The 25,992-nt window shown below is 44.5% G+C and overlaps 1 protein-coding gene across 5 annotated transcripts in view; it reads right to left on the minus strand.

Annotated features, from left to right (window-relative positions):
• Nucleotides 1-25,992, minus strand: part of ATP8B4 (ATPase phospholipid transporting 8B4 (putative)) — a 500,578-nt gene that overhangs the window by 11,568 nt on the left and 463,018 nt on the right. For all 5 annotated transcript variants that reach the window (XM_075345819.1, XM_075345815.1, XM_075345817.1 and 2 more), the window contains exons 25-28: nt 10,100-10,183; nt 9,541-9,786; nt 3,481-3,619; nt 1,186-1,316 (exon numbers count right to left, since the gene is read on the minus strand). In XM_075345819.1, coding sequence (XP_075201934.1) covers nt 1,186-1,316; nt 3,481-3,619; nt 9,541-9,786; nt 10,100-10,183 — 600 coding nt within the window. The remainder of the gene's footprint in view (nt 1-1,185; nt 1,317-3,480; nt 3,620-9,540; nt 9,787-10,099; nt 10,184-25,992) is intronic.

A 25,992-nucleotide genomic window follows, 5' to 3' on the forward strand; every position in this document is an offset into this window, starting at 1 on the left:
AAATAGTGATTACATTATTTATTAAAGGGTTACTCCCAAAATGTCAAAGTTATCCCCTATTATTGATATGGAGGATAACTTGCGGATTTGTTAGTGGCCCGACTACTGAGACCACCACTGATCTCGATAATGGTGCTCTGCAGCCTGTCTTGAATGGAACAAAGCTGCACGCTTGATGCCTGCGTCATTCAATTGTTTATGGGATTGCAGTACAGTGTGGAAAACAGTTTTTGGTTATTTATGGCAAACCCATAAATAATGAATGGAGCAGAGGTCGAGGATGTGAATCTCCGCTCGATTCAAGGCAGGGCTGCAGAGTCCCATTCTCAGGATTGGATGCTGTCCCAGCAGTTATGCAAGTTATCTTAAAAGTAGGTGATATTTTTTTCTTTTTTTGGAGAGGAATAACTCTTTAACTATGTATAAAGGGAAGTTCAACAACTTTCTAATATTCTGTGGCTCAATTCCTTGTACAATACAGCTCTCATTCACTAACAGTACAAAAGATATTGCTTAAATGTTACAGTATTGAAATGGTTGTTCGATCTGAACATTTGTATAATAGTGACAACACATATCATATATGTTCAATAGTTGCAGGTCCCAAAAGTGAGTCAAGCATCTATTTTGAGAATGACAACCCGTCCTGATCTGTCATTAATGAAGAGGTGGTTGACAGGACAATTCCTTTAAAGGAAGCCTATCACTAGACTGATTTGGGCAACATGAATCAGAACCTGGCTGCACAATTGCATCAAAGAATTTTTCTTCCATTAAACGCTCCGTCATTTCAGAGAACATAAAGTTTGAATGGACGGCTAGAATTGATGAAGAGTCCTTTTTGGCTTCTCCTCACTTCAAGTGATTGACAAGTTTCTTCCATTTGTGTAAATTATAGGGAAAGACTTGTCCATCACCTGGAGCATCTCTCCTGGCCACCTCTCTGTGTCTCAACCCTCCTACAAAAAACCTTGGCTTTAATCACTCAGCCAGGTTATTATTCATGTTGTCCACGGTTTGGGTAACATGAATGAAGTAACAAATATCCTTCAAGTAGTAGTTTAGGCCTGGTTAAACATATTGTTAGCATCCAAATTACTAGAAACAAAAGCGGTTGGAACATGAAAGGTCCACCAAAACTAATCTAAATAATAATAGAAATAGTATAGATATGGTATTACCTACCTTATCACTAAGTGTTGGTGTTAAATCCACCTTCAAGAAGCGGAATGTCAGCACAGGCATGACACAAATCACAGTGGTCAAGAATATTACCAACCAAACACTTTTTTGACTTAGAGAATTTCTGGCATTTCCTGTTGAGTAAAAAAATAAATAGAAAGTTACATGCCCAACAACTGTACCTGATACGAGTACAGGAAAGAACATTTAAGGTTCGCTGACATCTGTGCATAAAAAAATTGGTCCGATTTCCATCCAGAAAAATTGGATGATTGAAATCCATTTGGCATTCCGTATATGATGTGCATGTGCAATTTTTTTCTCACCTAACATCTCTATGACATCCATATGACATCTGTAAGCAATGCATTTTTTCTCACCAGCTATTAAAAGGGGTTATTCAGGTTATTTAGTTTTTTTTTTATTATTTCAGTATTGGGCTACATTGGGGCAGGTAAGTAGATAGTAACTACCTACCTGACATGCTGTCAGCCCCTCTCCCAGGCTTGGAGCGGTCAGATGTGTAACATGTCATATGTCAAATGTGACTGCTCCTACTGGGATTTTGCTACTTCCTGTGATGTCACGTTGAGAGGGGCAGGAGCTTATGCTCGCCTTGTAGACGGGCATCACAGCCGACGTCATGTAGCCGCCCTGCTGGGCAGGTACAGTGCGCCAGAGTACCCACCCCCCCTCCTTCCCCTACACCCCTCTCCCCCTCCCTCCCCTTCACCCTCCCCCCATTCCATACTCTACCCGCAACTTTCCACTCAACTTCTGTGGGGCCCATAAGCTGGGGGAGGGGCCTGGCAGCGGTTGCCCATGGTCTCACTGCCAGCACCAGGCCCCCTGCTCAGGATCGCAAGTTCAAATATATCGGTGTCACAGATGCCAACACATTTGAAAGCACTGATAATAGGGAGTGCTGCGCTGCTTCTCATCATTGTCGGTGGGGACTGAGGACAGGTATGTATTTATTCCCTACACAGTGGGGGCTATAATGGGCAGCAGAGCGATGTGTGTTTGTGTGTGGGGGATGGGGGTGCAGAGTGATATGGGAGGGGCTGCAGAGCGATGTGTGTGGGAGGTGCAGAGCGATGTGAGGGGGTGCAGATTGCAGTGTGGGGATTCAGATGTACCCTAACACACCCTAACCTACTGTATCCTCATCTATCCCTTGTAGACTGTGAGCCCTCGCGGGCAGGGACCTCTCTCCTCCTGTACCTGTCTGTGTATTGTACTGTTTATGATTATTGTACTTGTCCCTATAATGTACACCCCTTTCACATGTAAAGCGCCATGGAATTGATGGCGCTATAATAATAATAATAAATAATAATAATATGTAGGGCCTGCAGAGCCCTATGTGGTGGGGTGCAGAGTCCTATGTGGGGCTGTTATTTCCAATGCTGTAGTGATGAGAGGTCAGTGCTGGGCAGAATGCTGACAGCCAATGAGTGTGCAGAGGGCGGGCAGAAGGCGGGTCTGGACAGTGAGGCCGGGCGGTGCCAGCTCTGACTGTGAAGTTTGGCATAGGAAAATTTCATGATTGCTTGAGCCGCAGATAAATAAAGTGGGTGCAGAGAATAAAAGGATAACTCAAGAGGAACAAAAGTTAGAAAACAAAAAAAAATAATGTAGGGGTGTTTAAGATGACAATAGAGCACATATTAGCTTGAAAAAAAAATTTGGAGTGTATGTCGGACAACTCCTTTAATCAACATTCATTTACAAGAATATTTACAGTGTCTTATGCTACAGACTGGTAATCTATCTGTAAAAATTGGATGGCATGCGGATGGTCAGTGTGCCGTCCGATTTTTTTCTTGCAGCCATTGACTTGCATTGGCGAGTCTCGGACAAGGGGTTATCTGTGACTCTTTATTTTATTATGGGGCTAAGAACTTACCAGCAGGCAGTTAATAACTACCTGCCTGTTCTGCCTGGAGTTGATCGCAGCCCGCAGTTAGAGCCAGCTGTCAATCAGCATGACATAGATAGGGACGACCAGTCGATAGAGCACATCGAAGAGAAGAAGCTACTCTGTTCATGTAATGTCAACAGAAGTCATAAAATGGCTGGCAGGCAGCACAGCCAGGTAGTTATTAAGAACTTACATGTAAATACAAAGTCTTACATAACCCCTTCAACAATATGGTGGCCCAGTGATTTTCAACCAAAGTCATTACATATATCAAGATCAGCACAATAGCTGATAGAGCTTCATACCCATACTGTGTAAACTACAAAAAACTGGGATTTTATTAACAAACAATAAAAGTTCAGTTTTTATCTTACCTACAAAAGGGAAATGACTGGGAAAAATATCAAAAATTCCATCCCCATGCATAGCGAATAAGATAGAGAAATACACCGCTAGGCTGCCCCAGATGAAGAAATGGTTTATAGCTGTCCAGTAGCTGGTATCCAGACCAATCTGTAATGTAATCATACCACATATCAAATATATGGGAAGAAAGATTATTAAATTAAATTATTGTTAAATGTCCACAAACTATATAGAAGTCTTCATTCTGAATCCCACTAACACATTGCTGGAAGTCAGCCTGTATTCTGCTGTCAAGAAGCTGCAGGGAAGGAGCTTCAATTTTCAGTCTCTACTGTATTAAAGAAGAGTGATTCTCCTCATTTTATTATCTGAAGAAATTTTTAGTTAAAGGGGTTGTGCACCCATGTTATGTATATTTATTAATTAAAAAAACCCTGCAATTTTGACCCTTTTTTCAGTTTACTTCTGTTAAAAATAATGCATGGCTATAAACATAGTATTTCTGATCTATCACAAGCATGTTGCCTATAGATTTCATAATACTGCCTGCCTTTCATAGATTTTTTTTGTGTAACGGTTACTAAAATGATGCTTGAAAGTTTGTGAACCCATCAGAGTTTACCATAAAACTACATCAGATTTTCGGACAAGTCTTAAAAGTGAATCAAATCTAACGAATGTAAAAATATTAGATTATGTAATTTATTTTATTGAGGAAAATGATGCAATATCACATCTGTGATTGCAAAAGTATGTGAACCTTTGATTTCAGTATCTGGTGTGACCCCATTGTGCAGCAAAATCTGCATAATAACATTTCTGATAATTGGTGATGAGTAGAGCTGGCCGAACTTGCAAAAAACCAGGACTGGCATGTCCCTACTAAAATAAAAAAAAACCCGATCCACTCCGTCATCCGGTACCCATATGTCTTTGGGGACCAGAATTCAGAGATTAAAAACGTTGGTGGAAGGTATAGGGGGGGGGAGCGTGCGTGGTGTACTCACTAAGCCTCAGTGTCATGGCAGCAAGCTACTTCTGGGTCACGTTTCCCCTTCCAAAGCCGACAATTGACAATTGAATATTCACTGCTTTGCCCGGCCACCGACACGTGTAAATGGTTGCAACGATATGGATAAAAGAAATCCGGGTTTAATGCTGCACTAGAAACCACATGAATCCAGGAGTATGTGATCACATACTCCAGGATTCATGTGGTTTCTAGCGCAGCATTAAACACGGATTTCTTTTATCCATATTGTTTTATCTCTCCCTTCGGGGCTGCTTCTGACCACTTTTTGATATATGTGCATCAAGGAGTTGTGCCTGACACAACTTTAAGAGGTGAGTGTGCTATTGGCACCATATTTGCGAAACCTTATACCTGGTAAGACCCTATGAGGTGCTTTACACGCTGCAACATCGCTAACGATATATCGTCGGGGTCACGGTGTTTGTGACGCACATCCGGCGTTGTTAGCGACATCGCAGCGTGTGACAGCTAGGAGCGACGATCAAAGATCGCAAAAACGTCAAAAATCGTTGATCGTTGACACGTCGCTCCTTTTCATAATATCGTTGGTGGTGCATGTCGCTGGTTGTTCGTCGTTCCTGCGGCACCACACATCGCTATGTGTGACACCACAGGAACGACGAACATCTCCTTACCTGCGTCCACCGGCAATGAGGAAGGAAGGAGGTGGGCGGCATGTTCCGGCCGCTCATCTCCGCCCATCCTCTGCTATTGGGCGGCTGGTTAGTGACGCCGCTGTGACGCAGAACGAACCTCCCTCTTAAAGGAGAGATTGTTCGGTGTCTCCAGCGACGTCGCTAAGCAGGTATGTGCATGTGACGCTGCCGTAGCGATATTGTTCGCTACGGCAGCGATCACCCTCATGACGAAACAGCGACGTGGGCGGGTGCAATCACCAGCGATGTCACAGAGTGTAAAGCACCCTTATGTGCGCTTTCTTTTCCACAGACAAATAATTATTTTCTACTGTAACTGGTTGCAGTTAGACGCGCCCCCACCCTGAGTGGCAGCATGTCAACTGACTGCAACCAATCACAGGCGCCAGGATGACAGGTGGGCGGGGAAAGCAGTGCAAGTGTCTGCAAGTCAGTACAGTGGTATAAAAATAAATAATACAATTGGCGCAGGGTCCCCCATATTCTGATGTCAGCACAGATAAATCCTGCGGCTGCAGCCCCCAACTGTCGTGCTTTATCTGTGCTATGTATCCCCCCAGCCACGTTTCATCTTCAATGGCCTTGCTGATGGAAATAGGTTTGCACTCAAAATCTCATGATACATGGCCCCATTTATTCTTTTATGTACACGGATCAGTCGTCCTGGTCCCTTTGCAGAGAAACAACCCCAAAGCATGATGTTTCCACCCCCATGCTCCACAGTAGGTATGGTATTCTTTGGATGCAACTCAGCATTTTGTGTCCTCCAAACACAATGAGTTGTGTTTCTACCAAACAGTTCTGCTTTGGTTTTATCAGACCAGATGACATTCTCCGAATACTCTTCTGGATAATCCAAATGCTCTCTAGAAAACTTCAGACGGGCCCTAACATGTACTCACTTAGGCAGGGGAACACGTGTCGTCCTGCAGGATCTGAGTCCCTGGCGGTGTAGTGTGTTACTGATGGTAGCCTTTGATACAATGGTCCCAGCTCTATGCAGGTCATTCACTAGGTCCACCCGTGTGGTTTTGGGATTTTTGCTCACCGTTGTTGTGATTGTTTTGACCCCACGGGGTGAGATCTTGCGTGGAGCCCCAGATCGAGGGAGATTATTAGTGGTCTTGTATGTCTTCCATTTTCTTATCATTGCTTCCACAGTTAATTTCATCATACCAAGCTGCTTGCTTATTGCAGATTCAGTCTTCCCAGCCAGGTGTAGGGCTACAATTTTGTTTCTGGTGTCCTTCGACAGCTCTTTAGTCTTCACCATAGTGGAGTTTGGAGTGTGACTGTGTGAGGTTGTGGACAGGTGTCTTTTATACTGATAACAAGTTCAAACAGGTGTCATTACTACAAGTAATGAATGGAAGACAGAGGAGCCTCTTAAGGCCAGAATCACACTTGCTAGTGCATCGCGTGTAACTCGCGTGAGTCTCTCATGGTAGAACCCGGCATGGCCGCACACTATGCATACAGGAGCGTCTGAGCTGCATAGAGATACATGCAACCGACCCGCTCCTGTCAGGAGAGTGTGCGGCCATGCCGGGTTCTACCATGAGAGACTCACGCGAGTTACACGCGAGGCACTAGCAAGTGTGATTCTGGCCAAAGGAAGAAGTTACAGGTCTGTGAGAGCCAGAAATTTTGCATGTTTTTAGGTGATTAATTTTCCACCATAATTTAAAAAAAAAAAAAAAATCTTGCCGAATCAGACAAGGTGATTTTCTGGATTTGTTTTCTCATTTTATCTCTCATAGTTGTGCTCTACCTATGATGTCCATTACAGGCCTCTCTCATCTTTAAGTGGGAGAACTTGCACAATTGGTGGCTAAATAAATACTTTTTTTCCCCCACTGTATATAAAAAGCTATAACACAGGCAGCGTTACTAAATGTATAGATAACATTCTTATTCTAAAACACAAATATATTTATAACCATGTATTATTTGCAGTACCATGTTTCCCCGAAAATTAGACACAGTCTTATATTATTTTTTGCCTTGAAAAATTTGCTATGGCTTATTTTTGGGGTAGGGCTTATTTTTGGGGAAACAAGTGGTGGGGGTAAGCTTAGCCCCCCAAAAAGACAGCCCCACTCCCAGGAGAATCATACTCACCAGACCCAGGACACCTGCGTCGCTCCCAGGTCATCAGCTGGCACTCCCTGCTTGTGTTTGTCTTCCCCACAGTGGTCTTCCCCCCTGTTTCCGGCTGGCCGTCCACCACTCACATACAAAGGCACATATATAAGGTGATACCGCACTGCTTCCGGCAGACAGGGGAACCTGGGATGCTGTAAATGTGAGGACCTCAGTTGCAGTGCATCAAGGACTTGTGGGAGAACGCATTGATGGGTTCCACCACAGGTCCTCGCGTTCCACAGCGTCCCGGAGCAGTACAGTGTGTGTTTGCACTCTAACTTTTTTAGCTGCATGGACACTTCATTACTGAAGTGCAGCTTCAGGCTTATTTTCGGGGAAAGGGTCAAAAATAAAATTTTCTTCATAAATAAGTATACATCTTACAGTGATACAACCTCTTTAAATGTGTAATACATTGTGAACCCTTACTCCAAATGTTTAGCCAGCAAAATAAATTATATCATACTTTTCTAGATAAACTACATAAAGAAAATAAAATTAAATCTTATTTAGAATTCTGTCTCTCAGAGAAAAATGAGCTCATTTTGATTTATTCAAAAAGCCTTTTAACATAGTCCTTAATTAGCAGTTCCTGATCACTGGCCCAAGTAAACACAGTAGGGATCAGCCTACAAACACTTGTTCACCAGCTGATTGCATCTTTTATATAGTCTTAAGAAAATTAATCACAGTCAAATATGCTACCACCAAAAGAAAACTGTATGGAGACTGAACAATTGTATTAAAGGGGTCTTCTCTGGCTTGCTTAAAAAATTGACCGTGGCAAGACATAGGGATAAAAAACAATACAGTCATAGAGCCTATTGGAATGGCATCACAGAGTGGATTACCAAGGTGAGTACAGTGGAACCTCGGATTATGAGTAACCCGGTTTGCGAGCATTTCGCTATATGAGCAAAGCTTGCTGCAAATTTGTAACTCTATTTGCGAGCAATGCTTTGCTATATGAGCAAATACTCACCACACACACTTCCAGTTCCGTACTTTCACTGCACTCTGACCTGCTCTGGCTGCTTCTTGTGGACTGCAGGCACATGGATCCGGTAACAATCGCAGCCGGTGCAGGGACTGCTGCTGTCTTTGCTTCATGTCAGCCGGCGCTAAGCTCTCTCTGCACACCTGCCAAAGGCAGCCAATTAGAGGCAAGCAGCTCATGCGTATGACGTCTGCTGCTGAAGCACTGACAGCGGCAGCCCCTGCATCGGCCAGGATCGTTACCGAGTCCACATGCCTGCGGACTGCAAGAACCAGAGAAGAGGCCGCCGAGGGAACAGAGGATAGGTGAGAATAATGTGTGTTTGTGAGTGTGGAATGGCACAAAAGGGGACCAGGATGGGACATTGCTACAAACTGTGGAACCAATTGTCTGAGTTTCAATTATTTCCTATGAGAAAATTTGCTTTACTATATGAGTAACTTGGATTACGAGCACACTCCCAGAACAAATTATGCTCGTAATCCAAGGTTCCACTGTATATCCCCTGCCTACTGCCGTTAATTTTTTTAAACAAGCCATAAAATCCCTTTAAAGGGGGCTTTACAGACAGCGACATCGCTAGCGATGTCGCTCGTGAAAGCACCCGCCCACGTCGTTTGTGAGTCACGGGCAAATCGCTGCCCGTGGAGCACAATATCACTAACCCCCCTCACACGTACTTACCTTCCTAGCGACGTTGCTGTGGGCGGCGAACAACCTCTTCGTTAAGGGGGAGGTTCATTCGCCGTCACAGCGACGTCACACAGCGGCCGACCAATAGAAGTCGGGGGGCGGAGAGCAGCCGCATTAACGACACGTCCACCTCGTTGCCGGAGGACGCAGGTAAGCTGTGTTCGTCGTTCCCGGGGTGTCACACGTAGTGATGTGTGCTGCCTCAGGAACGACGAACAACCCACGTCCACAACGACCAACGAGATTTTGAAAATGAACGACATGTCAAAAATCAACGATTAGGTGAGTATTTTTGATTGATAACACTCGCTCGGAGCTGTTACACGCAACGACGTCGCTAACGATGCCGGATGTGCATCACGAAATCCATGACCCCCGACGTCATATCGTTAGATATGTCGTTGCGTGTAACGGGCCTTAACATTTGTTTGCCTAAAATGATTTAAAGGTGTGCCCATGCAAATCTGCCTTAAGAAAGCTAGACATAATTTTTTCATTATAGTAAAAATGAATCTGTGAAAAATTCAATAAAAGGCTAACTTACCTGGACACTGACAACGATAACTAAACTTGTAGCAACAGTGACAGCAAAAGACTGATAGTCTGATATATGTTTTCCATCTTCTCCGGCTGTGTTAAAAAATGCACCAAAAGGTATAAAGAATAGGGCGAAAGAAGTAAAAATGCCATGTAATACGCAAATAAAAAAACGTCTCTTGTTGAATAATAGATTCAGCTGGCCTGGTTCGTACAATTTAGTGTAGTCCATACAGTTTTGCTCATTCACATCCTACAGATAAATGCATAAAGTGTATTAGTATAAATTACAGGTTTTATTCCACAATTAATTGAATCACATTCTTGGTTTTATACAGAATAAATATTTTATATATTATTATTCATTTACACTTGTAGAAATTGTAAGTAAAATTGCCCACATCCAGATGTGCACTTTGTGTTGTTATGACAAAAATAATAATAATAACAATAATAACAATAATAATAATAATAATAATAACAACAATAAATAATAAATAATAATAAGTAGCATAAATTGAAAATTCATGCTTATTTACATGAACATGTTGGTGACAAACTATTACCTGATCAAAGAGTCCCATTGCTAGTACAGGAAGTGATGTGTACACAATATTGAAAAGTGTAATGAACCACTGGTCATAGACGGTCTGGAAGAAAAAGAAATGGATGTAATGTGATATTTCATACATAGGGGAATTGTCTATAATGTCAGTCAGATCTGACAATGAGAAGGATCACAAATGTCTATGGTGAGTGAGATGTTGCCTGCTACATTACTCTGACAGATTGGCTGTAGTGATGCTGGGCATAAGGCTGCTTTACATGCAGCGACATCGCTAGCGATGTCGCTGGTGAAAGCACCCGCCCCTGTCGGTTGTGTGTCACGGGCAAATCGCTGCCCGTGGCGCAAAACATCACTCGGACCCGTCACACGGACTTACCTGCCTAGCGACGTCACTGTGGCCGACGAACCGCCTCCTTTCTAAGGGGGCGGTTCGTGCAGCGTCACAGCGACGTCACACGGCAGCCGTCCAATAGAAGCGGAGGGGCGGAGAAGCAGCCGAAAGAAAGTAATGCCCACCTCGTTGCCGGAGGACACAGGTATGGTGTTGTTCCTCGTTCCTGGGGTGTCACACGTAGCGATGTGTGCTCTCTCAGGAACGACAAACAACCTGCGTCCTGCAACAGCAACGATATTTGGGATTAGAATGACGTGTTAACGATCAACGATTAGGTGAGTAATTTTGATCGTTAGCAGTCGTTCGTACGTTTCACACGCAAAGACGTCGCTAACGAGGCCAGATGTGCGTCACGAATTCCGCGACCCCCAACGACATCTCGTTTGCGATGTCATTGCGTGTAAAGCCCCCTTTACACTGGACAAATACTGGCTACTTTGTGAATGTATTTAAACCGGTTTGCTGGCATAAATAAATTGAAAAACACAGAGTTTAGGCCAAAAGCTGTATTTATGCAGCTATTGCACTAGTTTTTCTGAACAAATAATATGACAGACTGTCAAATACACTGGATTTCCAAATCTTTAATCTTTTCAAACTACACAAGTGTATGAAAACTCTGGCCTAATGCAGTCTATGGTAAGGACAGGCTGCACCTCAATGGGGAGGGTGCAGCTGTGCTGGGGGAGAAAATGGTCAGACGGATGGAGGAGCTTTTAAACTAGGATCTGGGGGGAGGGAGGGTAGTGGAGCAAATAAGGGGATAGATAGAGTCAGTGAGACGGTAGGGCTCAATCAAGGATTAGGGAGGGTGTTGGGACATGCAAGGAACATAGGGAGGCTATGAGTAAGGAATGTGTTAATAGTATTAAATTTCTACTAGCAAATGCAAGACGTCTTGCAAACACAATGAATGAATTGGAGACTCTTATGTCAACCATGGATTATGATGTGGCGGGCATTACAGAAACCTGGCTGGATGAAAGCCATGACTGGGTGACAAACGTAGAAGGTTATACTACATTTAGGAAGGACAGGAAAGATAAAAAAAGGTGGTGGGTTGTATATTTATCAAATCTAACCTAAAGCCTGTGTTGAATGATGACATTGGGGGAACTGCAACAATGTAGAGTCAATATGGGCAAATGTACGTGTGGAGGGGAATAATGGAAAAATGCTAATTGGAGTTTGCTATAAGCCTCCTAACATACCTGAACAGGTAGAGGGTGAAATGCTGGAACAAATTGAAAAGGCAGCTAATAATAATAATAATCGGGTTCTTATTATGGGGGATTTCAACTATCCAGACATTCAGTGGGACATAGAATCTTCTGGTTCTGCTAAAAGCTGTAAGATCTTATGTACTATTCAAGACAATTTCCTCTCTCAGATGGTAGATGAACCGGCCGGGGAAGATAATTTACTAGATCTGGTCCTGTCAAATAGACCACATTCAATTTCAGATCTACAGGTCCGGAAGCATTTGGGCACCAGCGATCATAATATGGTAAGCTTCAAAATAATATTCAATAGAACATTTAAAAAGGGGAAATGCTAAAACCTGAAATTTTAGGAAAGCTGATTTCAACAAATCAAGGGAAGAGCTTAAATGTGTAAATTGGGACAATGTCATGGTAACTGGGAATACCGAACATAAATGGGGAAAGTTTAAGGATATTCTCCTAGAGTCCTGTAAAAAACTTATACCCTCTGGTAAAATGTCCAGGAATAAAAAGAAACCACTATGCATAAATAAGACTGTACAAAGTATAATAAAACAAAAACAAAGGGCGTTTAAAATCTTGAAGGCCGATATACAGAAATAGCATGAAGTATAAAGATATCAATATTAAATGTAAAAAAGAAATCAAGCAAGCAAAATTAGCTACTGAAACAAAAATTGCCAAGGACATTAAAATAAATCCCAAAATCTTTATAAATACATTAATGCCAAAAGGAAAACAAAGGATAGTATCGGCCCCTTCAAATACAATAACAAGTTAGTTATAAAGGACAAGCAAAAGACTGAGATATTAAACAGGCACTTCTCATCCGTATTCCCCAAGGGACTGCCTGTTTCAAGGATCATTCACAAAGTGAAAAATCAAAGTTCACCACCCAATATAATTAATTTAACACAAGAAGAAATATGCCTTTGTCTGAGTAAATTAAACCTTGACAAATCCCCCGGGCCAGATGGCATTCATCCACGAATATTGAGGGAATTAAGCTCAGGAATTGACAAACCACTGTATCTCATCTTCTTAAGCCTGCTTTACATGCTGCAATTTCTCGTGCGATCGCATTTCCGAACGCACCCGCCATCATTTGTGCGGCACGGGCAATTTCTTGCCCGTGTCGCACAAAGTCGTAACCCCCCGTCACACTTACTTACCTCCCGAACGACCTCGCTGTGGGCGGCGAACATCCTCTTCCTGAAGGGGGAGGGACGTTCGGCGTCACAGCGACATCACACAGCAGCCGGCCAATAGAAGCGGAGGGGCGGAGATGAGCGGGACGTAAACATCCCGCCCACCTCCTTCCTTCCGCATTGCCGGCGGGACGCAGGTAAGCTGCAGTTCATCGTTCCCAAGGTGTCACACGGAGCGATGTGTGATGCCTCGGGAACAATGAACAACCGGACGTTCGATTTTATGAAAATGAGCGACGTGTCAACGAGCAACGATAAGGTGAGTATTTTTGCTCGTTCACAGTCGCTGGTAGCTGTCACACACTACGATATGTCAAACGTGGCCGGATGTGCGTCACTTAGGACGTGACCCCGACGACATATCGTTTGATATATCGTAGCGTGTAAAGCCCACTTTAGACTCGCTTGTAACAGAGTTAGTGCCTCAGGATTGGAGGATTGCTGGAGTGGTTCCGATATTTAAGAAAGGTAAGAAGATGGATCCAGGCAACTACCGTCCAGTAAGCCTGACATCAGTAGTATGCAAAGTTTTTGAGTGCATTCTAAGGGATGACATGCAAAAATATATTGCAGAAAATAATATAATAACTGACAGACAGCATGGATTCATAAAAGATAAGTTCTGTCTAACCAACCTGGTGGAGTTCTATGAGGGTGTAAGTGAAAATCTGGATATTGGTAATGCAGCTGATGTGATTTATTTGGACTTTGCAAAGCCATTTGATACTGTACCACATAATAGCCTTATACTAAAGCTCAAGAAGCAAGGACTAGGGGGAACTACTGTATATGCAACTAGGTAAAAAATTGGCTGAAAGATAGGAAACAAAGAGTAGTCATAAATGGTACACACTCTAAATGGGCTATAGTCAGCAGTGGGGTGCCGCAGGGATCTGTGATAGGACCAATTATTTTTAATCTCTTTACTAATGACCTTGTGGATGGGATAGATAGTAAAGTGTCAGTCTTTGCCGATGACACCAAACTATGTAGGATATTAAAAACTGACCTTGATAGTACAATATTACAAAAAGATCTGGATAAGATGCCAGAATGGGCAGATACTTGGCAAATGAGATTTAATGTTGATAAATGTAAAGTAATGCAACTAAGACGGAGTAATCCTATAACTGCGTATACTTTAAATGGAAGTAAACTCGGGACTACAGAACAGGAGAAGGACTTTGGTATTCTCATTACAAATAAGCTGAGCAGCAGTATTCAATGTCATGCAGCAGCTGCTAAAGCAAACAAGAATTTAGGGTGTATAAAAAGAGAAATTAGATCCCGTGATCCCAACGTATTGTTAACCCTCTATAAATCACTTGTAAGGCCACATCTAGAATATAGGATTCAGTTTTGGGCTCCACATTTTAAAAAGGACATTCAGAAGTTAGAGTCAGTTCAAAGGCGGGTAACTAGACTACTACAAGGAATGGAAGGCCTCCCATATGATGAGAGGTTGAAAAAGTTAGATATGTTTAGCTTAGAAAAAAGACGTCTCAGAGGAGATCTATTTTATATGTATAAATACATGTGTGGTCAATATAAAGGACTGGCACATAACTTATTCCTTCCAAAGACAATACTAAGGACCAGGGGGCATACACTGCGAGTGGAAGAAAAGCGATTCCGGCAGCTAAATAGGAAAGGGTTCTTTACAGTTAGAGCAGTCAGACTGTGGAATGCCCTACCACAAGAGGTAGTAATGGCAGATACTGTTACTGTTTTTTAATACATTTTTGGGGGAGTTTTTAGCTCCTCTTTTTGTTGCTATTTTTGATATTTATCAGTGTAGGGACCCGCAAGCGTGAGGATCCGTGATGAGGATTGTGGGCTTACGTACATTGGCCAATTTACAAACTAATACCTCACATATATTTTATATGTATTTTTTGCACTTTGACTATGCGGGGTGCAGCCGGGCCTCTTAATACGGCCGTGCATAGTGGAATTTCTGTCCCTTACGTGCTGCTGGAGTTTTTAGCTCCTCTTTTTGTTGCTATTTTTGACAGATACTGTTACGGCTTTTAAAAAAGGGCTGGATGATTTCCTCAGTACATATAACATTGTTGGTTATAAATGACTTGGGGACAAAATGTAGAACTGGTGGAGGAAGGTTGAACTAGATGGACTTACGTCTTTTTACAACCTAAGTAACTATGTAACAGTCTTCCCTCCAAGGCAGGTTCACATTTGCAAGTTCTGTCATTTTTTAAGCTGAAACTAAAGATGCCTGTCATGATCGTATCTTGCTTGGGGGAGACCCTGAGTGAATCTGGTGTCAGAAGGTCACAGCACCTTGCCGCTGGTAAGTTCACTACTGTTATTTGATAACATCTCGTTGCTTGTGATGCTGTAAGGATAATGGCTGCTGGCTGTAGCTACCAATCTCAGGTGTGGCTCTTTGGGATCACTCCCCATCCCTAATTAAGTCATGTGTGTGGAGACACGGGGGTCAGTGGGTGCCCTCGCCCGCTGATCCGGCCGCCTTTAAAAAGACAGCATGGCCCAGGGTTCATCCCAACTGAACGCCCGACTTCCTTAACCGTGGGCGGAACACTACTCAGACAACACAGGATGAGGGAATCACAATATTAAGACTTTATTGGATCCCTAAACAATTAACGGCATATGGCACATAACCAGCAAAACCACAGAATGTAACCGGCAACAGTTGCTCACCCTTCCACTGGCTCACCAGCATTAGAATGTCAGTGCCTCAGAGCTTCCAGAGCTACTTAATCCAAGCCAGCAGCACCCCGCTTTCGGCGGGCACCCACCGGATTTAGGAACCTGGCTGAGGACCGAAAAGCCTTTAGCCAGGTGACTGTATTGTCCCAAGCTGGATTCCTTCCTTAGGTAGTCCTTGATATCTCAGCCGAATCCTTGCATTCGATGCTGAAGTCCATGTAGTATTATAATCCAGGTTCGCTTGCCAATCGGGTCCGCAAATCCTAGATTGGTACCATGTAGCAAGAGTCTACCTGGGCAATTGATAGTCCTTCTTATACCCCCGAGCTCTCCATTCAGACCATTGGGGTCTTCATGATTGCTGGATAAGACTGGGCTCTTATTGGCTAGATTTCAAACCGTATACAAAATATCCCTAGTAGTAATGGTCTCTGGCAGAGACGAGAGAGAGACAGCTAAGTTACATCGCATCTAGCAATACACATAGTCTTACAATGGGAGGTTCGGATAATTGATTTGTCTGGGTATCTGACCTTCACTGGCCAAGGCAATTACATGAAGCAACAAGAACTTTAACACTAGACTCCTAAGAGTCTTGTAGAAACAATGAGTATATCCCCCGTTTATAAACAAACTATCATCATGTCTGGCTGAATTTTAAGAAACTTAACCCATGCTAGGCACTGACAGAGTCCATGTCGTCACAATGTGATCTGATCATATTATGCCTGTGATAGAAACTGAATCTTCATTTCTATGTGGTCCAGTTTGGAAAGAGCCTGCTCTGAAAGAAGTATGTCGTGTTGTGTGCAGCAGTGGTGTTTGCTGCACTGAAGCCGCCTGGAGAGTATTTTCCTTTACATGTCTATTTCCCGTTTGTATTCCTTCCCTTGTGTTTCTGTATTGTAGTGGTAAGTATAGTGATCTTGTCGGCCTACGCACTAGCCAAGGTGAGTGGAGGGGCTAGCTGAGGTATCCAGCTCGGCGACAGATTGCAAGAACCTGTATAGGGATGCTAGGGAGATCAGGAGTCCGCTTGAAGTGAGTTCAGGAGGTGTCCCCTCACCCCTCTCGGCAGGAACCTCCATTGTAATGTGACCCTTGTGTTCCCTGTGTGTTGTAACATCTTCTGGGGGTTTACCAGATACAACGCCAAATCAGAAACCAAATGATCTCCATTATAGTCAATGGGATTTGCCTGGCACCATTTTATTATAGGACAGATCTGTTTCGCTTTCTATATCTATATAGAACAGAAGTCTTCTCGAAAAATGCTCACGTTTCCCATTGACTACCATTATACTCTGTACTAGAGTCAAGTCTGTCAGAGCTTCTGACCTGCTCGTTTTGAGTATCAAGCACTCAAGCATCTTCGTGCTCACTCATCCCTAATTGAAAAACATAAAAAGGCTGTAAGAGCCTCTTAAAGGATTTGTACCAAGCTTTAAAATGATCGCCTATACAAGATAAGACAAGACAAGATAAGAATAGAAAGCAACTACACACTACTAGTCCGAATAACCCACTGGTTTCCAACCTGTAGCCCTAAAGCTATTGTAAAACTACAACAACCATGCAGTGATGGAAGATTGTTGTCAGAGCATACTGGGAATTGAAACAACTGAGTAGTCGCAAGTTAGACATCACTACCCAACAAGCTTCAGTTTGTGTTAAAGTGGTTGGCCATTTTTGGGAATAGTTTATTTTTAATTGTATGTATATATTTAGGGCTAAAAATCAATTTTGCATTTGGGGTCCATTAAAAATTATGTAGTGTTTTTGTTTTCCAGGCTCTTTGTTTCCCGCCACATTCATCTTTAATGTAGTCAATGGTCAGAAATCAGCTGAGAGCTCAGAAAAAGACAGGTAGGAATTATAAACTTTCTCCCTAAAGAGACCATTTGCATTTTTCCCAGAGGAGCATTGCAGCTTAAAGTCTCCTCACTACTGGCATGCCGAATTGGGTGTCAGTCTCCGCAAGGAGAAAAGATTTCCCTTAGAGCCTGTCTTAGCCTCTCATAAAGCCAGATCAGATCTCATACTTCGCACTGATGAGGGGCAATCATCCTGAAACATTGTTTGCAAATTGAGGTTCTGATCTGGCATAAGTCCTAAGCCATAGGTCTGGTGGCTACTCCTCCACCAGCGGCCATTGAATGGGCAGTGTGGGTCAGCATGTGAGGAAAGCTGCACTAAGAAGAGAAAGTGGTGACCTCTTTACCTGAGAATCTATCATTGAGGTTGTTCTGTCAGTCTAAAGGTGGTGAAACACATAGCGACGACGACAACGACGTCACTGCTAAATCACCATTTTTTGTGACGTAGCAGCGACGTCCCGTCGCTGTCGCTGTGTGTGACATCCAACAACGACCAGGCCCCTGCTGTGAGGTCGCCGGTCGTTGCTGAATGTCCTGCTTCATTTTTTGGACGTTGCTCTCCCGCTGTGAAGCACACATCGCTGTGTGTGACAGCGAGAGAGCGACGAACTGAAGCGAGCAGGGAGCCGGCATCTGGCAGCCTGCGGTAAGCTGTAACCACGGTAAACATCGGGTAACCAAGAAGCCCTTTCCTTGGTTACTCGATATTTACCTTAATTACTAGCGTCCGCCGCTCTCACGCTGCCAGTGCCGGCTCCCTGCTCCCTGCATACGTAGCTAGAGTACACATCGGGTTAATTACTCTGGCTAGGAGTGCAGGGAGCCAGCGCTAAGCGGTGTGCTCTCACGCTGCCAGTGCCGGCTCCCTGCACACGTAGCTGTAGTACACATCGGGTAATTAACCCGATGTGTACTCTGGCTAGGAGTGCAGGGAACAGGGAGCCAGCACTGGCAGCGTGAGAGCGGCGGACGCTAGTAACTAAGGTAAATATTTGGTAACCAAGAGAAGTGCTTTCCTTGGTTACCCGATATTTACCTTAGTTACGCTTCCACGTGTCACTGGTCGCTGGTGAGATCTGCCTGTTTGACAGCTCACCAGTGACCATGTAACGACGCAGCAGCGATCCTGATAAGGTCAGATCGCTGGTCATGATCGCTGCTGCGTCGCTATGTGTGACACCACCTTAACAGGAGAGTCTACAACTCTTATATGTCTTTCTTTTGAGCGCTCAGCTGATTTATGGCTAAAGATTACATTAAAGTAGAATGTGCAGGGAAACAAAAATCCTCTAAAAACGGAAAAATTTGTAATGAAACCCAACCACAAAAATTATTTGCAGCCAAAAATTCATGTATGGTTTGTATGTGTGTGTATGTACAGTGCCTTGCGAAAGTATTCAGTTCCCTTGAATTTGTCAACCTTTTCCCACATTTCAGGCTTCAAATATAGAGATAAAACTTTAATGTTATGGTGAAGAATCAACAAGTAGGACACAATTGTGAAGTTGGAGGAAATGTATTGCTTATTTTAAACTTTTATAAAAAATAACTGAAATGTGGGGCGTGCAATATTATTCGTCCCCTTTAAGTTAATACTTTGTAGCGCCACCTTTTGCTGTGATTACAGCTGCAAGTCACTTGGGGTATGTGTCTATAAGTTTTGCACATCGAGAGACTGAAATTCTTGCCCATTCTTCCTTTGCAAACAGCTGGAGATGAGTGAGGTTGGATGGAGAGCGTTTGTGAACAGCAGTTTTCAGCTCTTTCCACAGATTCTCGATTGGATTCAGGTCCTGACTTTGATTTGGCCATTCTAACACCTGGATATGTTTATTTGTGAACCATTCCATTGTAGATTTTGCTTTATGTTTGGGATCATTGTCTTGTTGGAAGACAAATCTCCGTTTCAGTCACAGGTCTTTTGCAGACTCGAACAGGTTTTCTTCAAGAATGGTCCTGTATTTGGCGCCATCCATCAATTTTAACCATCTTCCCTGTTCCTGCTGAAGAAAAGCAGGCCCAAACCATGATGCTGCCACCACCATGTTTGACAGTGGGGATGGTGTGTTCAGGGTGATGAGCTGTGTTGCTTTTACGCCAAACATATCGTTTGGCATTGTGCCCAAATAGTTCGATTTTGGTTTCATCTGACCAGAGCACCTTCTTCCACATGTTTGGCGTGTCTCCCAGGTGGCTTGTGGCAAACTTTAAACAACACTTTTTATGGATATCTTTGAGAAATGTCTTTCTTCTTGCCACTCTTCCATAAAGGCTAGATTTATGCAGTGTACGACTGATTGTTGTCCTATGGACAGACTCCCCCACCTAAGCTGTAGATCTCTGCAGTTCATCCGGAGTGATCATGGGCCTCTTGGCTGCATCTCTGATCAGTCTTCTCCTTGTTTGAGATGAAAGTTTGGATGGACGGCCGGGTCTTGGTAGATTTGCAGAGGTATGATACTCCTTCCATTTCAATATGATCGCTTGAACAGTGCTCCTTGGGATGTTTAAAGAAATCTTTTTGTAACAAAATCCGGCTTTAAAGTTCTCCACAACAGTATCACGGACCTGCCTTTTGTTTTCCTTGGTCTTCATGATGTTATCTGTGCTTTAACAGAACACTGAGACTATCAAAGAGCGGATGCATTTATACGGAGACTTGATTACACACAGGTGGAATTTATTATCATCAGTCATTTAGGACAACATTGGATCATTCAAAGATCCTCAGTGAACTTCTGGAGTGAGTTTGCTGCACTGAAAGTAAGGGGCCGAATAATATTGCACGCCCCAATATTCAGTTATTTATTTTTAAAAAAAGTTTAAAGTAAGCAATAAATTTCCTCCAACTTCACAATTGTGTCCCACTTGTTGTTGATTCTTCACCATAACATTAAAATTTTTATCTTTATGTTTGAAGCCTGAAATGTGGAAGAAGGTTGAAAAATTCAAGGGAGCTGAATACTTTCGTAAGACACTGTATATATATAAAAATATATAACATTTGTCCACAAAGGTGGCTAACCCCTTTAAGACATTTAAGATACTGCATTTGCCAATTTCATAAATTGTAAAAGAACGGCCACTACACAGTGTGCGGAGCTGTGCAGTTCTGCTCTATTCATGGTTTACATCTTGCCGCTGAACACAGCTGATCGTGGGGGGATGCTGAGTGTTGGACCCCACTGATCTGATATTATGCTAAAGACAGCTCATTAATATAGTAAGTCGGGAAAAAAACATATAATTCGTGTATTTCTATCTTTGAATGAAGAGGGTCACAATAAATAGCAAAATCTAACTATGTACGAATTTACGTTTCAGAATATTTTTAATTAATTACTTATTTTACATTTACATTTATTTACATTTTGTGTAAAGTTCGCAAATATTTTCATATTCATTTTATTTACATAGGGACCTTAGGGCTAAACTCACCTAAATAGGAGATAGCTGAATCATTTCGTATAACCTCTCTGACACTTAAGACATGATTTCATTTTCTCACTTACTGTACTATGTATTCTTAGACCTAAAGTGTTGAAGGGTGATGCAACAATCAGTAATGCACCATTGAACTTATTTGTGATTTTGCCTATTTTTGGTGTCTTTTTGAATCAATAAAATGTGTCTGTGCCTGCCAAGTATTCTATTTTTGTACAGCCCAACATGGCTGCTCCAAGCTTTATCTGTGTCTGATAGACTCGGCTGTTAATGCACGCCAATGTAATTTCATTAAAATAAACCACCCACAGAGCTATTCCTCCTAAAACTGTTTGGCAAAAAAAAACACAGCTCTTTCCCAAATTGGATAATTAATTTCAGACTTTGTGGGGATCAGTTTTAATCTATGAGGTGCTATCACTAACAAATGACGACTTGTCTCTTCTGGAAAAGCAGACACCCTGCTGGGGCCCATGCTGTTTAAGCTAAATATCAACCTGTTTCTAGGGACACAGAAAAGGTTATTATTTCAGCAATTTGGGACGGATGAGCAAAATGTTTCCTTATACACATTAGACCTGAAGGGAAAAAAAACCAGTTTGTAATTCTATGGCTAGATGCATGAGTTTGGATACGAACGGCTTTACATTCACTGTATATACTGTATACGTAGAGCTGCAGCTCCCACCTCCTGTTAATTGTTCATACATCTGAAAGCAGTGAGTGATATCGGCGGAGACTGGGTGCAGAGCTCACAGTACATCGCAGCCTCACGTCAGCCTGGAGAAAGTGAGTGCCAGCATCGCTGGAACGGCACTAGCATGGGAGGTGAGTATAACCTTTTTTATTTTAATGGGGCCACACATGGGGAATGTGAAGGGGTTATCCAAGTAGTGGACAACCCCTTTAATTGTTAAAGGCTCAAGTGTCGCATAAACACTGGTACTCTCCAGTCTCTGTTGACAGGTCTCCTTCATGTGAACACTGCAGTCAAATCACTGACCTCAGTGGTCCTGTGCAGCTTACCGTGACATGACCGCAGTGGCTAGTGATGGGCTGAAACTGTCACATGTAAGCCCTGGAAATAAAAAAAAAGTGTTGTGGAGCTGTGGAAAGTCAAAGCAACAAGTAATGTTTATTCTGCTATTTTAAATCAATTGCTTGTTTCTGGTCCAACTTTTTGTAAACATGGACAACCCTTATAAGTTGAAACTTTATTTGTGCAAAATAAAAATAACCCTTGTTTTCAGTTTTAAAAAATCCAAACTACTGTTGTGTCGATGCTGTTGTATTTGTAGCTTTTATGTGCTAGTAAAGTTGATACTACCGTGTTTCCCCGATAGTAAGACACCCCCGATAGTAAGACGTAGTGGGGTTTTTTGTGGGGGTCGGCTAATGTAAGACGTACCCCGAAAGTAAGACATAGTAAACGGAAAGCGTTATTTTTTTTTTCTTTTTTTTCTTCTTTACAGTACCGGCCGAGCGCCCAGCTGAGCGCCCTGACATGCCGGCGGCCGAGTGCCCAGCTCAGCGCCCTGACATGCCGGCGGCCGAGCGCTCAGCTGAGAGCTGTCACATGCCGGCGGTCGGACGCTCAGCCCAACGCTCGGCCACCGAGAAATGTTGCAGTAATGTTGTCCGTGGTCCATCAGGACCACGGACAACATACAAAAACACGCAGCCTCAGTGCCCTCATGTGCAGCAATCGCGGCAAGTCCCCATACGCTACATTGCATGGAGACTTGCTGCGATTGCTGTGGGATTTTTTTCAAAAAATAAGACATACCCCGAAAGTAAGACATAGTGGGACTTTTGGGGGTAAAAAGAATGTAAGACACTGTCTTACTTTCGGGGAAACACGGTATATATACTAAACATATGCTTTATTATACACTCCAGCTATGTGCCTGCTGCAAAGGGACCAATGCATGGGTACAATACCTGAAATTCTAAATACTTGGCCAAATGAACAACTTTGTGGCTCTATAAAAACTTTTAGCACATGCAGATTTCTTAGCTGGAGTTCCCCCATTCCAGGATTATTTATTACCCAGAATGGAGAGTGAATGTGTAAAAGTGTCTCTCTCTCTTTTGAATTGACCAAACACATCAATGTGCAGCATACGTGACCCTTATTTTTTACAGTGATGTGTTTTTACACTATGTGATACTAAATTCACTTCATAATCACAAGGCCAGATTTGGCATTCCCTGGTAATTACAGTTTACTGTCAAGGGTAAGAGAAGTTAGATAAAGGATAAGCAGCTGATCCTCGAGCTGACTCCTGTTCAAGATGGGGTTGCCTTCCTGAGATTTCAGAAAACGATGGCTGGACAAGGCAATGCTAAACCAAACACTGTATCAAGATCACATTTCACCAACTGTGTGCTTGATCCACTCCCATCCCACCTCATCCCCAATATCAGCACAGTCTTCATCCCGACCCTAACTCATCTCTTCAACCTATCACTAACAACTGGTGTATTCCCTTCATGCTTTAAACATGCCTCCATTACACCCATCCTCAAAAAGCCCTCTCCCTTGACCCTTCTTCTGTGTCAAACTACTGCCCCATATCACTTCTCCCCTATGCCTCAAAACTACTGGAACAGCATGTCCATCTTGAATTGTCCTCATACCTCTCTTCCTGTTTCCTCTTTGACTGTCTACAATCTTTCTTCCAATCGCATTATTCCACTGAAACTGCCCTAACTAAAGTCACTAATGACCTACTAACCGCTAAAGCCAAGCGACACTATTCTGTCCTCCTTCTCCTGGACCTGTCCTCTGCCTTTGACACAGTAGACCATTCCCTTCTACTACAAATTCTCTCATCTCTGGGCATCACAGACTTGGCCCTATCCTGGATCTCCTCATACTTAACTGACCGAACTTTCAGCATCTCCCACTCACACACCACCTCCTCTTCTCGCTCCTTATCTATCAGGGTTCCCCAAGTTTCAGTTCTAGGACTCCTGCTGTTCTCCATCTACACAAGGGGTGGGGAACCTCGGGCCCGCGATGACCTTTATGTGGCCCCCGGGCAGATTCCTAGGGGCTGCAGTGCTGGGTCCGCCGCTACGGTCTTGTAGGTTGCCGGCCCTTTAAATCACCACATGCGCCGCTGTCCAGTGTCAGCGTGCTCAGCGGTGTGTGTGTGTGCCCGCCCCTCTGCTCTCCGCCGCGGTGTGCCCGGCGCCTGCACTCCCGCCGCTGTATTCCCGGTGCCTCCACTCCCGCCACTGTGTGCCCGGCGCCTGCACTCCCGCCGCTATGTGTCCGGCACCTGCACTCCCGCACTGTGCTGTCCGTGCCCCCATTCCCTCAAGTGATGTCTCTGCCCCCCCCAGTGATGTCTGTGCCGACCCAGTGATGTCTGTGCCCCAGCCCCACTTGTGATGTGTGTGCTACCAGCCCCTCTTGTGATGTCTCTGCCCCCCCAGTGAGGTCTCTGCCCCCCCCAGTGGTCTCCCTCCCCCCAGTGATGTCTGTGCCCCCAGCCCCTCTTGTGTTGTGTATGCTCACACAGCCCCTCAGTGTTGTCTGTGCCCCAAGCCCATCTTGTGATGTCTGTGCCCCCAGATGCCCCCCCAGCCCCTCTTGCATTGTGTATGCCCCCCCAGCCCCTCTTGCATTGTGTACGCCCCCCCAGCCCCTCTTGCATTGTGTACGTCCCCCAGCCCCTCTTGCAGTGTGTACGCCCCCCAGCCCCTCTTGCAGTGTGTACGCCCCACAGCCCCTCTTGCATTGTGTATGCCTCCACAGCCCTTCTTGCATTGTGTACATCCCCCCAGCCCCTCTTACGTTGTGTATGCCCCCCCAGCCCCTCTTGCGTTGTGTATGCCCCCCCAGCACCTCTTGCGTTGTGTATGCCCCCCCAGCCCCTCTTGCATTGTGGACGCCCCACAGCCCCTCTTGCATTGTGGACGCCCCACAGCCCCTTATTTTGTACGCCCCCCAGCCCCTCTTGCTTTGTGTATGCCCCCACAGCCCTTCTTGCATTGTGTATGCCCCCCCAGCCCCTCCTGCGTTGTGTATGCCCCCCAGCCCCTCCTGTGTTGTGTATGCCCCCCCAGCCCCTCTTGCGTTGTATATGCCCCCCCAGCCCCTCTTGCATTTTGTACGCCCCCCAGCCCCTCTTGCATTGTGTACGTCCCCCCAGCCCCTCTTGCTTTGCGTACGCCCCCACAGCCCTTCTTGCATTGTGTATGCCCCACCAGCCCCTCTTGCATTGTATATGCCCCCAGCCGCTCCTGCGTTGTGTATGCCCCCCACAGCCCCTCTTGCATTGTGTACGCCCCACAGCCCCTCTTGCATTGTGTACGCCCCCCAGCCCCTCATTTTGTACGCCCCCCAGCCCCTCTTGCATTGTGTACGTCCCCCCAGCCCCTCTTGCTTTGTGTACGCCCCCACAGCCCTTCTTGCATTGTGTATGCCCCCCCAGCCCCTCTTGCATTGTATATGCCCCCAGCCCCTCCTGCGTTGTGTATGCCCCCCAGCCCCTCCTGCGTTGTGTATGCCCCCCAGCCCCTCCTGCATTGTGTATGCCCCCCCCAGCCCCTATTGCGTTGTATATGCCCCCCCAGCCCCTCTTGCATTGTGTATGCCCCCCAGCCCCTCTTGCATTTTGTACGCCCCCCAGCCCCTCTTGCATTGTGTACGTCCTCCCAGCCCCTCTTGCTTTGCGCACGCCCCCACAGCCCTTCTTGCATTGTGTATGCCCCACCAGCCCCTCTTGCATTGTATATGCCCCCAGCCGCTCCTGCGTTGTGTATGCCCCCCCAGCCCCTCTTACGTTGTGTACGCCCCCCAGCCCCTCTTGCGTTGTGTACGCCCCCAGCGTCTCCTGTGATGTGTATGCCCCAGCATTTCCTGTGATGTGTATGCCCCAGCATCTCCTGTGATGTGTATGCCCCAGTATCTTCTGTGACTTATACATCACAATATCACAATGGAGACGCTGGGGGAATATACATCACAGGAAGTGCTGGGGGCATACACATCACAGGAGACACTGGGGACATAAACAACACAGGAGGGCCGGGGGCAT

Source organism: Anomaloglossus baeobatrachus, chromosome 4 (assembly GCF_048569485.1).
Source record: "Anomaloglossus baeobatrachus isolate aAnoBae1 chromosome 4, aAnoBae1.hap1, whole genome shotgun sequence".
Lineage (NCBI taxonomy): Eukaryota > Metazoa > Chordata > Amphibia > Anura > Aromobatidae > Anomaloglossus > Anomaloglossus baeobatrachus.